This window comes from Physeter macrocephalus, chromosome 2 (assembly GCF_002837175.3).
Source record: "Physeter macrocephalus isolate SW-GA chromosome 2, ASM283717v5, whole genome shotgun sequence".
In the NCBI taxonomy this organism is placed as follows: Eukaryota; Metazoa; Chordata; class Mammalia; order Artiodactyla; family Physeteridae; genus Physeter; species Physeter macrocephalus.
The window spans coordinates 107,036,498-107,054,746 of NC_041215.1; the positions used below are offsets into that span (position 1 = coordinate 107,036,498).

Sequence of the window (18,249 nt, forward strand, 5' to 3'; positions counted from 1 at the left end):
ATATACTAGCAACAAACAATTCGAGATTGAAATTTACAAAATAATACCTTTTGTAATAACATCAAAAATATGAAAACTTAGGGATAAATTTTTTTTTTTTTTGGCCGTGGTGCGTTTGTTGTGGGATCTTAGTTCCCCAACCAGGGATCAAACCTGGGCCCTCAGCAGTGAGAGCTCAGAGTCCTAACCACTGGACCGTCAGGGAATTCCCAGGGATAAATGTAATAAAAAATATGCAGGACCTGAATGATGAAAACTATAAAACTTAAGAGAAATTAATAAAGGCCTTAAATAAATTGAAATAAATAAAGTATGTTTTTTGATCATTATTCTTAAGAGACAGTTTTTCCTAAATTGATCTATAAATTGAATACAATGTCAATAAAAATTCCAGCAGTCATTCTTACAGAAAATGACAAGGGGATTCTAAAAGTTAAATGGAAATGCAGAAGACCTAGTTTAGCCAACACAATTTTGAAAAACAAGACTAATGTTGAAGGATTTAAACTACCTGATTTCAGAGTTCTAGTATAAAGCTACAGTAATCAGGACAGTGTGGTATAAGTATAGAAATACACATTAGAAGCCAGAAAAAAAAAAAAGAATCCAGAAAAAGATCCACACATATGTTTTGACGAAAGTGCAAGGTAATTCAACGGGGAAAGGATAGTGTTTTCAAAAATAGTGCTGTTAACAATTGGATATCCATATGCAAAACATGAACTTCTACCCTTATTACCTCACCATACACAAAAATTAACTCGAAATGTATTTGGATGTGAATGTAAAACTATGAAACTTCTAGAGGAAAATATAGGAGAAAATCTGTGTGTTCTGGGGTTAGGAGAAACTTTTTGTAGAAAGCACATTAAAAAACATGAAGCTTAAAAGAAAAAATGATAAATTGAATTTCATTCAATTAAACTTTTCTTTTTTAACAATGGTGTTAAGAAAATGACAAAGCAAGCCATATAGACTGGGAAGAATATTTGCAAAATAACTCAGGAGACGACAAACAACTTGTAGAAAAAAACAGTTTGGAAACACTTCATCAGAAAAGATATATGAATTGCAAATAAGCACATGGAAAGATACTCAACATTATTAGTCAGGGAAATGCAAAGTGAAGCTGCAATGAACCAAACTACTTATCACTACACACCCTCTGGAATGGCTACAATTAAAAACACTGATAATACCAAGTGTCAGAGAAAGTGTGGTGAAACAGGAGCTGGTACAGTGTACATTGCTGGTAAGAATGCAACGTTTCAGCCACTTTGGAAAACAGTTGGCAGTTTCTTATGAAGTTAGATATACACTTACCAGGTGGTCTGGCAGTCTCTTCTTAGACGTTTATTTACAAGGAATGAAGATGTGTGTTCACACGAAGACTTGAACTTGATTGTTCATAGCTGCTTTATTCATAATAGCCAAGACTGGAAGCAACCTATATGTCTTTCAACTGGTGAATGGATAAGCTAATTGTGGGCGATCCATCCATTCAATGGAATACTGTTCAGCAATGGAAAGGAATAAACTACTGGTACATACAGCAATATGGATGGATCTCAAGCATTATGCTAATGAAAGAATCTAGACACAAAAGACTCATACTTTATGATTCCATCTACATGAAATTTAGAAGATGAGTGGTTTGGGCGGACCAATAGTGGCTACATTGGGGCATAAGGAAACTTTGGGATAATGGCCATGGTAACGATTGTGGTGGAAGTTGTTCATTTGTCATGTATACAGGTGCATACATTTGTGAAAACTCACTGAATATACACTTAAGTGATTGTGTTTTGTGTCTAAATTACTTCTTAATAAAGCTGCTTTTAAGAAGAGAAAAAGAGCCCAAGGTACAGTAGGGTACCAATGTCCAATGGCCTTGGACATTGACATGTTTTACAGATTCCTTAGCTGATTTTAACACTGTCCTGGACAAAGTGATGACAGTTTTCAGCTCTGAAAAACTAGCTCAGTGAGTCCTTAAGAGAAAAGCATAATGAAGAGATTTGCTTGTTAAAAATCTCCTCTTCGGTGAACATGTTAAAATCTGGAGAGATTTGTAAGAGAGGAAAGTAAGTTTATTTTCAGTCCAAATAACTCTTTAAAGTTTAAAAGAAAATGCCTGAGTTGTTTCCTAAGATATTTTTCAAAGTTAATCTCTGTTAAGCTCAAATCTTTTAAAACAGGAAAATCAGGGGCTTCTCTGGTGGCGCAGTGGTTGCGCGTCCGCCTGCCGATGCAGGGGAACCGGGTTCGCGCCCCGGTCTGGGAGGATCCCACATGCCGCGGAGCGGCTGGGCCCGTGAGCCAGGGCCGCCATGGCCGCTGAGCCTGCGCGTCCGGAGCTTGTGCTCCTCAACGGGAGAGGCCACAACAGAGGGAGGCCCGCATACCACAAAAAAAAAAAAAAAAAAAAAAAAAAAAAACATGAAAATCAAATAACCTCCTCCTTACTCTTTCTGGCAAAACAAAAATAACCGTGTTCAGCTTATGATTGATTGCTTTTTGTTTGAGTGTGCATAAATGTTGAGGCTGTTGCCTAATGTCTTATTTTGCTATCTTAGACTTAGGACCTGGTTCTCAACTATGCCTGCATATTAGGGTCACCTAGGGAATGTTTAATATGTCTGCACTTCCAGACCTATTAAATCAGAATCTGTGGACATGGGACCCAGGCATCAGAATTTTTTAAAGTTCCTCAGATAATTCCAAGGTTGAGAACCACTGCATAGGTTTATCTTAACCCTTGATTATTAGCCAAGTGGAGATAATTTGTATATGTAAGTATCTTTATTTAACTTGGGTAGAGAAAAGATATTTTCTTTTATTTATTATGTGCCCGGCATGATGCAAGACTTATTTACATATGTAAGGCAGTTAGTTTCCCCATTTTGCAAACTAGGAAATTGAGGTTCAAAATAATTTATTGTGTTACAGAATATGACAGAAGCTGTTTGTGTTTCAGGAGTCAGTATATCATAATAGTTATTAATGGTAATAAAAGCAGCTAACATTTATATAGAATGTTTACTATACACACGGCCCTGTATCATGTGTACATTGCCTCATTTAATATAAAGATGCTTTGAGGTATTGGCACTATTATAATACCCATTATACAGCTGAGTAAAAAGCAGCTTAGGAAAGTTAAGTATGTTCTGTAAAGTAGTAAGTGGTAGAGCTGGGATCTGAACTAGGTGGCATAGCTCCTGAGCCCACATCCTTAACATTGTCTTAAGCTTGTACTCTGAAAGACCTGGAATTGAGTCTTGGCTCTAACGTTTACTAGCGTTAAATTATTTGTGACAAATTGACTTATTTGTCAGTGCCTGTTTTATTTCCCTTTGTTCTATCAAGCCATCTGTTCTTGTGTTTTTCTAGCTCAACGACATAACTTCTAGGTAGAAGCATAAACAGTGTATGGTAATTTATCAGATAACACTTCTGTCCTCACAAGTCTGTGACGGTCCCTTGTCTTATTCATCTTTGTATCTCTAAAAATCAGAATGGATGCTCCATTAATGATTGTCAGAAAATGAATAGTGCCATTAATTCTATCTGGGGAGTCCAGAAAGCGTCTCAGAGGACATGGTATATGTGATGTGCTTTGAATGATGAGTATGAGTTTCTCAGGCAGAGGAGAGAGATAGGAAGGGCCATCCAGTCAGAGGGAATCCTCTGAGTCAGAAGGGCATGGTGAGTAATGTCCTGTGCGGGGACCTGGGTGGGTTGTAGGGAGGGAGTGGGTGAGCTAAGAGTGTAGGAAGGGAAGTAAGTTGTAAATAATGATGGGAGGCCTTGAATACCAGGCTGAGGTGTTTTGAATTTTTTTCTTTTTAAAAAATCTGATAGTAGAGGGAAATTGTAGCAGATTTTAAGTAGGTTAATGTTAAGTTCCCATGTATTGGGATTTTAATTTTTGAAAACAGATACTTGATAATAGTGTAGTGTGCATTAGAAAGAAAGAAAAATAGGAGTTGGAAAGACCAGGTTGGGTATCTTTCTAAGCAAGAGATTAGGGCCTCAACTGAGGCAGTGGTGCTGAAAACCTTGTTCACATAAAAAAGTAGATGCAAATGGAATTATTTTTCATGCAGCACTGTCAGTTCTTTTAAATCCTTCAGAGTTATTTGCCAAAAATCAAATAATGTTCTATCTTTAAAAATCATGTTTTATATGATGTGTCATCTGATAACCCCATTAAAGTCCACCTTAACTTTTGTTAAAAGCAAAAGAATGGGAGCCACTTAAGTTGCAAAAAGGTTGGGATAGTCAGTGGAGTAATTCTCTTTCTTAATACCACACTGGTATTTTGAATTGTCCCTTTGGCACTCAGGGTGTGTTATACTTAAGCATAGTACATCACTGTATTTTTGTTAAGTAGGAGAAAGATAAACAGGAAATGAGAACTTTTATGACTGATGCTTGACAGAGGGTATCATCTCAGGCAGATCAGATTTAGATGCAGGATTTATAAAAGTTGAGGATCTAGAAAGAAACTCTGTAAAATCATCTGTCACTCATGCTGCTTAGAAAATCTTCAGGTACGCCACAGTGATATGTGTATTCCTGTTTAGAGACTGCTGCGCTGATTAGGGCAGTGAGTGTGATGATGGAGAAAAGTGTTTGGGTTTGAGAGATTTAGAAGGTGTAGAATTAACAGGACTTGGGGATATTTTCCTCTGAATTACTTTTCAGTGGGTTTGCATTTCTATAAGCATCAAAAATGTTATCAACCCCCCCAAAAAAGCTAAAAAATACTACATTGACTAGAAATACTAAGTATTCTACATATCTTGTGTTCTCTTTAAACTTGTATGTCATTTAATTGTATCTGTTTAGGTGTTAGAAATACACACTAAACTCTTTCTAGGTCCCTCTAAAGTGTTTTCTGGCATCCTAGATCACTGTAATGGCAAATATTCAGAGTTTAAGAAAGCTGTTGAATTTTACTTAAAGCAGGCCAGGAACAAATTAACTGGAACAAATTGCACTATATCAAAAGTCCCTGTTTTAGTTTCCGTTTCTTAATTATTTATTTAGGATTAAGGTTGCATAGGAAACAAAGTCAATATATGCTTCTTAAAATGGATAGATGGAGATTTATTGAGTGAAATTCTGAGTAGTATAATAAAGGTACAGAGGATCTTTCTATAAAAAAGATAAATCTTCAGGTGGATCTGAGCAAGTTTTAGGGTATCCCAATTTAACTAAACTGTTGAGGAAAATGTTAACACTTAGGAACCAGAGATTGTCCCAGATATCATTGAAAGGCCCCATTTACCAAGTTATTTAAGTAATAAAAATCATAGGAGAGCTTACAGGTATATTGGTTTTCTTAACACTTTTAGTCTGTTACTGTGGATATGTTAAATTGGCATAACGCAGCATGTGTTTTGAAAGAATATATACAGTAGACGCCCATCATTCACACATATAACCTGTGGGAATTCAACCACTATTCTCAGTGAATGGGCATAGGCTCTAGAAAGTGTGAGAAAGCAGATGGAAGTCTGCTCTTCCCTCAGTCTCTCTCATTTTCTCACTGGCCTCTCCCAGTGTATCTCACTGCACTAGTCTAATTCTAATGTTTAAAGGTACGTGTTTTTACATAATATGGTGCTTTAACAAGCTCAACTGAAGAAACAGCCATCTTTTCCTATTCTGGGATTGTATCTCTTCAGAGAGACTGCTGAACAGTAAGTGTGACTAAATACTATTATTTGGCCATTTATACAGTTTTGAACCTAACCTCAAGATGGGATTCTACTGTGTAGGACTGGGTATTAGAAAACAGAATTTGCAGGGAGGGTCCTGTGTTTAGAAAGTCACTGTGTTTGAAGTGCTGCAGAAGTTCGGAAAGGATAGACATTCATTTATTTGGTTTTACCTTCCTAGGAACGTTATTCTTTTTCATATCCTTTTTTTCCCCCCTCTAGTTGTGGCAATTTATGATTATACAAAAGACAAGGAAGATGAGCTGTCCTTTCAGGAAGGAGCCATTATTTATGTCATCAAGAAGAATGACGATGGTTGGTATGAAGGAGTTATGAATGGAGTGACTGGGCTCTTTCCTGGGAATTATGTGGAGTCTATCATGCATTATTCTGAGTAAAGCTCAGCAAGGCTGTGTTTCCCTAACAGGAATAGTCAGGTCTTCCCAGATTATCAAAAGGCCCTGGGGATTCCCCTCCAGTGAAATGAATGAAGGATTCAAATGACAAAAACTACTTATGGTTTTTTTGTTTTTTTGTTTTTTTGTTTTTGGTTTATCCCTCAGTATTATAACAAAAAAGCAAGCTGAGTTTGAACAAATGGCTCTTTCTGCCATCACTTATACTATGCTGAGCTGTTTGGACTGAAATAAAGTGACGGTTTCTGAATATATCAGAGGTAGAACAGCATAACTATGTGAAACAAATCAGGTTAAAACTGATTCAGAAAAGAAATCTGGGATCTTTCTCAGGAATACTGTACACACGTGGGAGTTCTCCTCCTGCGGAATCTGTGGCATTGGATGATCTGCAGTGCCTGTGGTTAGCCTCGTGGCCCAGGGCATGCCCCAGCCCCACACTTCCTTCCACTTGGATGAGGAGGGGGAACCAATATTTAAATACCATACATAACCATTTTTATAATTGTTTCACATGGCTTATTTCCTCTTCAACACTGTACATCCTGCATTCTCTCAGCACTTGAGTGCACCAAGTGAGTTAGCGTTGAGCTGACTTGCATCCCTTCATGTTTCTCAGTTCGTAGATTATAAGAATGATTTGAGTCTCCAAACATTCTGAAGGTGGTTTTGTTCTACTGCGCTGCTGCTGTGTGAGACTGCATTGCCACTGCTGGCAGTGCACCCAGGGGTGTGACAGGTGCAGCCTGGTCCGTGCGCTCAAGTGGGCACGCAGAGGTAGACATGAGGGTACCTAAGGTTCTAGAGGTTGAACTGCAGAAGTGCATCCTAAACCCTTGCCTTAGGTGCTGTTTTGAGGAGTAGGACCTTAGAGGTCAGACCAACTATTTACTTCTTTCACTATTTAGAAAAATTAGGTGTTTTTTGTGTTTTTTTTAATAGCAGTTATTTTCAAGTCTCGACAGTCACTGGGAATAAAAGGCTTGCTGCTGTGCTCTCTGAATGTTCTGGCAGGTGTTAGCTACTGCTGAACTGTTTACTCACTTAGAAGAGGTAAATAGTCCCCTGATTTTGTGTGATTGGCTTTTGAAGTAGCTGCTCTTGGTAAGGATTTGAACCTTATCTCTCAGACTAAGAATAGTGGGATAAGTGGTATAAGGCCAAATACTTATTCAAGTACTTTTTTTTCATCTGCACAATTACAACTTCAGATTCAGTGGAGTTTGGAAGGCAGATGGCTTTAATCCTCTCTTCTGTAATCAGTATAAGAGATATTGAAAAACATCCAGGAGGCCTTGCTGCTCAGCAGGTGAATACTGTGATGATACACCAGCTCACAGGCCAAAGCCACCAAGGGTCCTTTCCAGTCCCAGTGACTTGGCCAGAAGAGAGCTTTGCCACGTGACTTCCCAGTGCTGGGGGAAAGGTGAGAGGTGGTAGGCTACATATATTTCAAACGTGGGCCTTGAACATAATAGGTAGTGCAGAGAGAGGAACTTGATTGAAAAATGAACAAGGGTAGTAGGTGTGAGGGAGTTCAGATGGTGTAGACAGAGTTAATATTCCACCTGTGAATCTGTTATCAGAGTAGAAAACTTAACCACCATTTAACTGAGACCCAGGTACAGTGTTTCCTATCAAGATTTTTGCTTTACGGTTGCAGGTTTTTTTCTCACACACTGCAAGTTAGCTCTTTTTAGATTTCTCCAGCACTTTGAATTTAGTGTTCATTAACTTGCCTCCAGTACACATTACACTTCATGCTTTGTTAGGTCACCCTGACACCCTTTATTCCCTGTCTTCCTTCAAAGTAATGGCCCTTGAGTGTCCTCTGAGCCTTCAGCTTCATTATGGCTGCAACTAAGACTATACTTGGAGAGGTTAAACTCTTCTTAGTGTTGGTGTGTAACTAGGAAAACTGTTTTGAAATTAGTTGTTCAGAGTTATTTAAATAGCTTTTCGCTGAGAAAACTTACTGGACTAATAAGGCAGAGGGTATTTTGAAATCCAGTAAATAGTGCCCACAGCTCACACCTACAGAAGCCCAGAAGACAATTGTGCAAAAGGAGTTGGTGGTGCTCAGCTTGCCTGCTGGACCCCTGCTGGATTGGGGAACCGAGAAGACGTCAGTGAAGTCCTTCAGACTGAAGACCTGCCGCAGAGGGATCCACGGGTCAGCTGATTTTTCCTTTATTTTTTAGTACTAATGTGTGTGATTTTTTTGTTTTAAAAATAACACCTGTTGGATTTTCTGCGTATTTTAAATTTTTGTATAGTTTTGAATTCTATATATCGTTTTGGAAGGTTACTGTGTAATGATGGGCCAGGCCTAAAGTCATTGGAGACTTTTAATGTATGTAACATTTCATAGACTGCATGCTATTAATAGTATGTGAGGGTAGTATTTGTTTTATCATAAGTTTCCCCCATTTATCTTTTTATACACTACAAGATGGTTGGTAGTAGGAATTCTAAATGAGTGCAGAAATCTTACATGCTACATAATATTGTGGCAAAGATGATCCAAGTCTAAAATCTGCTGACCAGTAGGCAACCATTTTATCAGGCTCGAGGGAATCTTTTTCCTCTTGAAGTGTTTTTGACTTGTGTCCACTCCCTTTTTCCTTAAAAAAAAAGGGGGGGGGGGGTTAAGAGTTTGTTCCCTTTTTTAAAGTATTACTATTTGAAAGGCCATAGGGATGTAAATGAAAATATACTTCCTTGTTGACGTTATGGCCTAGGCAATAAATTGAAAACCAAAAGTGTCAATGTGTCAAAATCTAGACTTGAGAGATTCAGCCTGCTGTGTTTGAAATACATATGAAACCTTTAAGATGTCTTGTTCATTGTTTCCCATCTTTTGGCTACTTGCTTTCTATCTTCTCCAGGGGCACCCGCTGTTCCTACAGTAGGGTTAAGGGCCTCCTACTCTTGCTGCATTCCTAAGAGTCACTGGGTGAGACATTTTCGTCCCTCCCTTTCTTTTCCCCCTCCTGCCGCTGTTTATTACCCAGCTGGAGAGACTGTTTTATGTGTCTTCACAGTGGTCTCTGTAATGTAGCTCTGCTCCTCAGCAGTCTCTTGATATTACTGAAGATTTTTCTGTTTGAGAGGCATCAAAATGATAGTAGTTTGCTTTTATCCTCTTATGCTCATTTGCTTTTAGCAGGTGACCTTTCTGCATTAAGAACTGGTACTTTGGTACTTTCTTACCACCTTTTCTCCTCAGTGGAGACAGCATGGCATGTCCTGAAGGCCACCTCTCCCTTTGAAAAGTGTTTGATGGAGGAACTGGCAGGTGGTTGCTACGTCTTGGAAAAGAATGGGGATCTGCATCACTTCCCGTGTGTTCACTTCTGAACTTCTTTGGCCAGGAACTCCTGATCCTTTTTAAGGTGATGATTTCCCTCACATGATTTACTTAGAGTCATAGAATTTTAGAGCTAGATGAGATTTCAGAAATTTTAGTTCAGTCCCATTACTGATGAGGTTTAGATGTTTCCTTTTCAAATAACAGCTAGTTAACAAAGGTAGAATTCCTGACTCAGCGCCTGGTACTCTTTCTACAACGGTCTTAATTGTGTTGTATGTTTCTTTTAAAGTTCTACTGGATGTCTTAAGGAAGATACTTGAAAAGATGCTATGTCTCCATAAATACCATTCAGAGTGTTGTTTAAAGGAGTGGAGTGTACCATTCAGAGTGTTGTTTAAAGGAGTGTACTGAGTGTAGCCTTAATTAGTGAAAGTAATCTTCATTTTAACCCTTTTAAAACTACACTCAGTACAAATGGTCTTTTCCATAAGGTGTACGTAGCTAAAATGTTACAGTGTCTGGGCACTGGAAAAAGCACAGCACAGCCTTATTTGAGAGAGCCTTAGAAAACACTTCTAAAACAGGCATTGCGCTCATTACCTTATGTTTATTTTATGCTGATCTTTGTTCCTATTTCTTGAGAATCTCATAATTCTTTAAAAAAAAAAATTGACAAATGACAGGGCCTAGCTGTGTATAAATGATCCTTGCTAAATATCTTGAGGTTTTTTGTAAAAAAATCAAACAAAAGACAAAAAGCTTATTTTCACATTAAAATGGAAACGTCTTTTGCAACTTCAGAATTCTATGGAAACGCAGTTTTTATCATATTTGTGTCCATGCATCTTTTTCTTAACAAGATGGTTTACAAAAAAGAATGTAAACAATATGTGACCTGGTCAGTTATACTTTTAGCTCCCGGAGGGAGGGTTGGTGTTATGAGTTGAGTAAAAACCCATGTAGGAAAATTTGAGGGAGCAGTCTGTTGCCAGTAACGTTTCTTGTGTGTGCCATTAAACCACCTCCAGATGAGTTGCGGGAACATTCACTTTTTAATTTTGAAATTGTATTTCAAATTAATTGTTGCTGTGTACTAAGAACTTGGCCTAAATAAAATCCTACAAAGTATATACAAATGTCTTGTGAATGTATTTCTGCAAGTAACTTCTTTCTTTTCTTTCTGTTTTTTTCGGCTGTGCTGTGTGGCTTACGGGGATCTCAGGTCCCCGACCAGGGACTGAACCCGGGCCACACCAGTGAAAGCCCAGAATCCTAACCACTAGGCCACCAGGGAACTCCCGTAACCTCTTTTCTAAGGTGGTAAGTTTAAGTGTGTCAGAGAGAATCCTTCCCTGTTGCACTAAACAATTACTTTCTGTCCCTATTTTTGCTGTAAGTGAACCTGAGGTTTTGACCACTTTCCACCAAATACATACAGTTCTTTTCTTTTAATATAAAAAAGGAGACCTTCTGTTCTTTTTGCCCCACTTTAGTAAATGATAACATGATTTGTAAATAATACATTCGAATCCACATTTATACATACCTTGACAGACATGGCAGTCCAAGACATGATTGTGGTAACAAGGCTTTGAAACAAAAAGCACCTCTTTTTGTACTAGTTTGTACCTAGTTGTATTTTGTTTGTTTAAAGAAAAAAAAAAATCTTAAAAGTTATTTTCTTCCAGGCTAATCAGGTTGAACACATCAAATTGTAGTTTGTTTACCTTCACACTTCATGTGCGTGTTGCAGCCTCTCTATTTTGGGTACCTTGACATAAACAGCAAAACCAGGCTCTTAGTGGTGCCGATCCACAAACAAACAGTCAAGTACAGTTTTGACGTTTAAATGAAATCTATGTATTTTTATTAAGGATTGGATAAGCTGACATAAGGAAAACACGTAGCTGAAAAATTACACTGTATGACTACTGTCCTAAGCCATTACAATAGTTTACTGACAGTAACTGGCAAGAGTAACTTGGAAAATAACTTAATCCAGCAGTAGAACAAAAACATGGTCAGTAGTACTGAATATATCTCTTATATATATCTATATCTATATCTATATATATATATATATATATAGGTTTGCACAATCAGGGAGCAAGGCACATAATTAAATGAGAGCGTACATTTAAGCAGAAGAAAATAGTAGCTACAAAGCTGAAAGAAAAACTGTAACTTCATCTTTACTGAGCTGTGCATAATCATCTGAATAACGTCTTCTATCCAGTACTTTTAATGCAGTTCCTTTTGCCTTTTTCATGCTTTAATAAGGTATATTCCTACATTGTATCTATTTATGGCAAAGCTCCCACAGCTTAGATGTCAGCAACTGGGAGCAATCCCAGTTAAATGTGCAATTTTTCTTTAAAACAGTAAACAATGTTTTTATGACATTTAGCACAAGCTAATATTTTAAATGTACATTTCTATAAAAGGAGTTCACTAGTGGCTGATAATAAAATTAAGCAAAATCATTTGAAACATTCCAGTTAGTGCTTATTTTCTAGGAGGAATTATTTACAAGTAGAGAGAAAAATATAGGAGGTGGTAATCATGAAAAATGGCAGTTTTTGGCATTAGGTTACAATAAACTTAACAATGGACAGTTTCCAAAATGCATTTTTTTTTAAGTGCCACAAGCATGTTCTGCCTAAGAAGAGGTTGAGGCTTCAATGATGAGCTTGGTATTAATAGCCATCCATGATCAACATTCACTTCTGAACTTTTGGCCATCTTTTAAATATGTAGTATTCACCATCACCCTGACTGACTCGACTCGCTTCTCTAAATGTCTTTGGTAGAAAGCAGCCAGACCCCGTTTAGGTAGATGAAGCCATCTCTTGTGAGACCATCACTTTTCCTGTTTGTTTCTGCACAAACTAGAAACAAACACCTTCCTTCTCTTTCATTAGCACCTCAAAGTTTGCCTGTTGGATTTTTTTTTTTTTTTTTAATGCTAATCCTCCAAAAGAGTTCAAGGCACTGGGGGTTATAGCAGATGTTTCCTCTTCTAAATGGTTTATTACTTCAACAAGCAAAGAGCAAACCAACTGGAGATTATTTCCTTCAAGTGTTTATCAAGTATATTGTGTTTAGCTTATTTTTGCTTAGTAAGTTTATACTACAGCTAAATTTCAGATTTCTTTTACATATAGATCTTCCAAGGGCACAATTAAGAACCGAGCACTTGTTTAGTTTGAGGGAGTCTGGTAAAGGGGTTAACAATGATCTTCTATTCAATTTTTAAATGAAAATAAATCTTAAAAGATATTGGGATACTTAATTCTGCACTACTTGCATCTCTCCATGGATCAAATCTCAACTTTGTGAGTGGTCACATATTCCTATAGGGGTAGGAATAACTTGCTTTATGCAATGACATAAAGTGTATAAAACAAAATTCCAAGTGGCAAAAGGTACTTGCAACCTAAAGTGATTTTTTTAGAAAGAGACGTCCTCTTATCAAGTGTATAAATCCAAATTATGAAGCCTGTGTTATTGAGAGCAAGTCATTACACCTATAATCACACAGGGTCATACAGTTTTAACTGGTCTGAGCTTAAATCTGTGAGATGTTATAACTATGTGAAAACTGTATAAAAAATTTGGTAATACATAAAACGAGGAAAAAAAGGCTAGTTTGCTTGTTTAAAATCACCTTGTTTGTAACATAAAACTGCTTTTAGCTGAGGGAAAAAAAGGTGACATAGGGTTCTGTTGGTGGCCTGATAGTCAAATCAAACCAATCCTACCATTACCTGAAGTTTTTTTAGGCTAATCGTAGCCTTACATCCTTGACATGAACTTATTAGCAGTTGTATTCTCCCAGAATAGCAGCTTATGAAACTCTAATTGGATGCACAGCTATTAATAACCTTGACCTCAGAGTTGTTACTCTTGGAATTATTCTTCATGATCCCCCAATTTTGTTTAGACTAACTTTCTTGATAAACTCAGGACTGCTTTCAGTGGCAAGTAAACTTACAGAGAGAGGGGACTTCCAAGAGAGTTCCCAGCCCTTCCTTACCAGGATGTGCCGTCAGTGGGCAGGAGCACCTTGATGTCAGAGGACCGTGAAACATGAGCATGTCTACATTACTGTGAGACGTTCTGATGAATGTCACTGTGAGACGTTCTGATGAATGTCTACATTACTGTGAGACGTTCTGATGAATGTCACCGTGAGACGTTCTGATGAATGTCTACATTACTGTGAGACGTTCTGATGAAAATTGTTTCCTGTAACTTTTTCTTAAAAAGCCCCAGAAATGAAAAAAAAATCCAATTTACAGTTAAGTGGGTACCTGTAAACCTTTACAGTAGTAGTTAGTTACTTTTTCCAAGAGTATAATTCTGTAGCAGCTAAGGAAAAAAAAAAAAAAATGCATTTGAGTAGTAAAAGCTTCAGTACAGAATAATCTAACCAGACAGGCTTTGCTACCCTTCGGAGTTGGTGCCAAAACTTTAAGCATAGGTTGGATCCAATTTTGAAATTACGTGGTAGAAGTTAAGGGTGTCACTAGTTAATGTAGTCACTAGCTCTAATGGGCACCTGTTTGCACTGCCCTCCACAGCAGGATGAGTTCATCTTTCGATACAGCCAAGACAGCTGCCAAGATCTTCCTTGACCTGAAGCAGCTTTGCTGAGTTAGAGCTGCCGAGCAGAGGCCGTGAAAGAAGGCGCAGTACTAGTGTCATCTGGCGGTATGTTCTCCCTGAGCACACCAGGGAGGAAGAACAGTACAAAAATAACAGTGATCTCCAAAGCCCAGACCCCTCACGAAACCACATCCTAACAAATATCCAAATTCAAAAAAAAATAAAAAACCACTAGGGAGTAAAACACTAGAAGTGTATCTAAAGTATCATTTTGGGTCTTTTTTTTTTTTCGATTCAGTTTCACACACAGAGGAAAAAATGTTGATTAAATAGCCTTTTCTGTCTTTGGAGAAATACAGAGGGAAACAGCCTGTTGTCAAATAGTCAACAAGCCACTGACTGGGGTAAAAATGATACAGCTCCTCCTCTGGCCCTGTTCTCCTTAGTGTCCCTAGTGTTCTAAAGGATGTCTACTCTTTCAGAAAAAAACGATACATCAGAAGCATCAGTTCAGGATGGCTACCATCCGGACTGACACAAGCAAGAAGGCCCGGGAAATCCCCCACTGAAAAAAAAGGCTGGATCTTAGGGCTCAAATGGGGAGGGAATGAAGACAGACTGAGGGCATATGATTTTTTTCCCTCAAGGAGAGCTGAAGTTGCCCACCTTCATATAAAAAAAGACCACCACCACCACAAAAAACCCTAGTGATGAATATTTATATCATTGGATTCCTATTCTTAGAAACTCTTTATCCCACAAATAAGGGCGAGCCTTAGAATATAAAGCTGCAGGCAGAAGACAATGGGAAATCACTTCACTCATGAGTCACAGTGGAGCTTGGCAGTCTTACTCAAATGTTTTTCAAATTGCTGTGCATGCTTAAATTAACAACGCAGATGTGTTAAAGGTCACTTCATAAGCATTAACAGTCTCAAGCACACAACACTTTGTGGACAACTGAAAAGATCTAAAAAGTATCTTTTAAAGAAGCAGGGCTGTAACAAATGCACAATGGTATATATTCTTATTGCTCTATAAACACATGAGTATACTGTCACATCTGTGACAGCTGGGGGGTGCCTCTTACTCTCTCTTTATGATGAAGTACTTTGTTGGAGAATGGGTTACAGGGAAATCCTGTTTACATAGCACAACTCTGCTTCTTCTTGAATTAATTATTTACTATCTCTGCCCCACTGTATTGGCATCGCTTTTTCCTTATGGGATAGTGTCAGAGACTTTTGCAGTTTGCACTGGTGATCCCTATTCGTAACAGGCACAGACTTTCATTACAAGGTGTGCTCATTTATCACTGCTGGGGAGGCTAGTTTTTATTCTCTGGTTTAAAAGCAGCTCTGAGATTGACCTGACGGTCAATTTATCATCACAAATTGATGAGCCAATACACATTGCTCTCATATACCGAGGAAAATTCACAGGGGAAAAAAAAGCATCTAGGAGTATAGTGTGAAGCATACAGAATTATAGTGTGTCCTTAGAGCAATGATTCCATGTTATACCAAACTGCATATGCATAATATGTAATGTCACTTACTGTATTTGGACAATACAACTCCCATCAGAACACCTGGTAACCTGGACAAAGCTCTACAACCAGGCTACAACAAGCAAGGACCCTAGTGTGCTCCAGTCACTATGGGTGAAACTGTCAAAAAACTCGTTTTCCCCCTCCCTCTATGATAGTCCCACACTTAAATGAATTCTTTGTATTTCACATTACTAGCCACAAAAAACCTGATTAATGACAGCTGCAGAGGGGCCAGTTTTGTTCTCTTTTCTAATCATCCATCCTTCTAGAGAGCAATATACAAAAAAGACACATTTCAGAAGGTGATTTTGTTTTTCATCATGATGCAACATACTGGACTGGACAAAGGATTGAGTACACCTGATATAGCAATTGTCTACAGACACCTAGTAATCGGCATCTACCTACAGCACACACTATAAGGAGGTAACTGGTGACCGAAAGACACACTGGGACAGAGCATTCCAAGGGTATCGTGTTGGATATCCTCTTACAATAAATCAAAGCAAGAATCATGAAGCCAAACTTGAAGCTTCACAAGCTCATGAAAAGGATCCCAACAGTACAAAAAGAACTATGCAGGATTATAGTACTAAATTATCCATGTATTACAGGCGAAGGGCTTACCTGTGACAGAATACATCCTAGATTCCTGTGGGATCATGGCAACAGTTTTGCAATTAGAATGGTTTAGTTACACCATGTATTTACTTTTTTCTATGCATGACCGACCACGTACAGATAAGTGTCTGAAAATTTCCCCACACTGCACTATTACCCGTTCTATGAAGCTGAGAGGTTTTCCTGATTAAAGTGCCCCTTTATGTATAGTAAATGAAATGTCAGTCAAGCAGTTCTAACTTCAGCCAACTGGGGAAAAAACAAACACAAAAGCCCCATAGATACACCAAACATTCTGGTTGTCTTCTTAAACTGAGAAGCAGCACATTATACATCTATCCTTAATATATAATATACAACATGCACAGATAGGCCGCGCATGGACATTTATAAAATACCTTCTAAATAAGTCAGAAGTTTTTGGTCCAATCCACATGACAGATAATAGAAATCATAAGGAACAGGCAGGACACACATCCCCTTCCATGCCGCTGCCACCCAAAATACACAAAACCCATTTTCAGATTAGGAGAGAAAAAGAATAAATAGAATCACTTTCAGCTATACATATACATATATGTATACATATATATACATACACACACTATCTATGTATAGCTATGTGTGTACCTACACACATACACACACATATAGCTGAACACTACCTGAATAACAGCAACATCATACCAAGAGGCTCTGAACGCCTGAATTCGTAGATGATCAGGTGAGCTGACTGTAGAACTGATTACAGATCCCACGGAAATAAAGCCCTATGGTAGCTACCAATCTCTTGAGAGCTTGGTGTTCTGGTCTCTTTTAGGGGGAGCGGGAGGCGGCCCTCTCCGCAACGTTGCATAGCCTGATATATGACTGCCTCCATAACGGGCTCTCTGTTGCTCAGAGAGCAGCTCGGGGGGTGGCGGGGGCAATGCCATATCATCCATGGTGGCTGTGGGCTCTGCTCTGGACACGCGCGAGGAGGAGAGCGAGCCATGCCGCGTGATGGACTTCCGCTGCAGTGTCCTGTTGAGGTCAGCCAGGAATCCAGGCTGGACACTAAGGCTGGATTTGGGAGAGGTGGGCACTTGTGGCACGACTGTGGCCATTGGCGGCTGCTCGGAGGTCTCAGCTTGCGTGAGGCGGGTGCTGTCGTTCCGTTTGGGTCGCGTGGGCGGAGGGGCCTTCCTGACCGACGTCTTGGCCCACGGCTGTGGCTGCGGATTAACCACTGCCACTTTTGGAGACGTGCTTCCCGAGAACACTGCTGGAATGTCTACGGGGGGCAGAGGAAGCTCTATTTCCGGCGGAGGGGGTGGAAAGTCAGAATCGGAAGGAGGAGAAGGGAATTCTACCACGGAGTCCTTGCCGCGCCCACTCAGAAGTGATGCTTTTGCCGACACACCCCCTTGCTGGAGAACTCCGGGAAGACTGAGTTTTCCAGGTTTGGGGGGCGCTGCGGGAGGTGGCGGCGTCTCCTTGCCGGGAGACGCCGAGGGCTCCGGCGCTGCGAACTTGCTGACTAGACTGTCTACTGAGGGTCTCTTGGACTCAGGGTGCTCCGCACAGCTGCCGGACTTAATGCTGGAGTTGCGCTGTGGGGTCGGGGGAGGTTTCTTTCCCCCCGGACTGGACGTCTTACTGGTCTTTTTGCCCGGAGATCCGCTTTTATCAGGGGCAGCAGTGGGTGTGGCTGGCGGAGGCGGAGGCGGAGGCGGAGGCGGAGGAAACACCAGGCTGCTCTCGGGCGGAGGAGGAGGGAAGTCCGGAGAAGGGACAGGGGTAGAGCTGGGCTGCCACTTGGGCTTAGCTTTCACAGCAGGCGGGGACTGAGGGGCGTTTGCTGCGGCTGAGGCGGGCTTCAAGGGCGCCGCCTCCGCAGGGGGGGCGGTTGGAGGCGGGGGGAACTGGCTGGCTATCTGCTTCACCACGGAGGGCGCCGGAGACAGCGGACAGGGAGGGGGCCTCACACAGAAGCTCTGCTGCTTGGGTAGCGTGGGCGGGGGGAGCGGG

The 18,249-nt window shown here is 39.8% G+C and overlaps 2 protein-coding genes across 36 annotated transcripts in view; one reads left to right on the forward strand and one right to left on the reverse strand.

Annotated features, from left to right (window-relative positions):
• The window catches only part of ABI2 (abl interactor 2), a 101,189-nt gene extending 90,469 nt beyond the window's left edge, over positions 1-10,720 (forward strand). For 12 of the 35 annotated variants that reach the window (XM_028481090.2, XM_055089553.1, XM_055089555.1 and 9 more), the window contains one exon: positions 5,952-6,399. In XM_028481090.2, the coding sequence (XP_028336891.1) occupies positions 5,952-6,127 (176 nt within the window). In that variant the 3' untranslated portion in view covers positions 6,128-6,399. Of the gene's footprint in view, positions 1-5,951; positions 6,400-7,087; positions 10,639-10,680 lie in introns of those variants that run through there. The other 23 variants (XM_028481059.2, XM_055089562.1, XM_028481067.2 and 20 more) reach the window with 10 other exon arrangements.
• A 1,677-nt stretch (positions 10,721-12,397) lies between these two features.
• RAPH1 (Ras association (RalGDS/AF-6) and pleckstrin homology domains 1) overlaps positions 12,398-18,249 on the reverse strand; it is an 88,218-nt gene continuing 82,366 nt past the window's right edge. Inside the window, exon 16 of the mRNA XM_024124535.2 lies at positions 12,398-13,829. Within this exon, the coding sequence (XP_023980303.1) occupies positions 13,794-13,829 (36 nt within the window). The 3' untranslated portion in view covers positions 12,398-13,793. The remainder of the gene's footprint in view (positions 13,830-18,249) is intronic.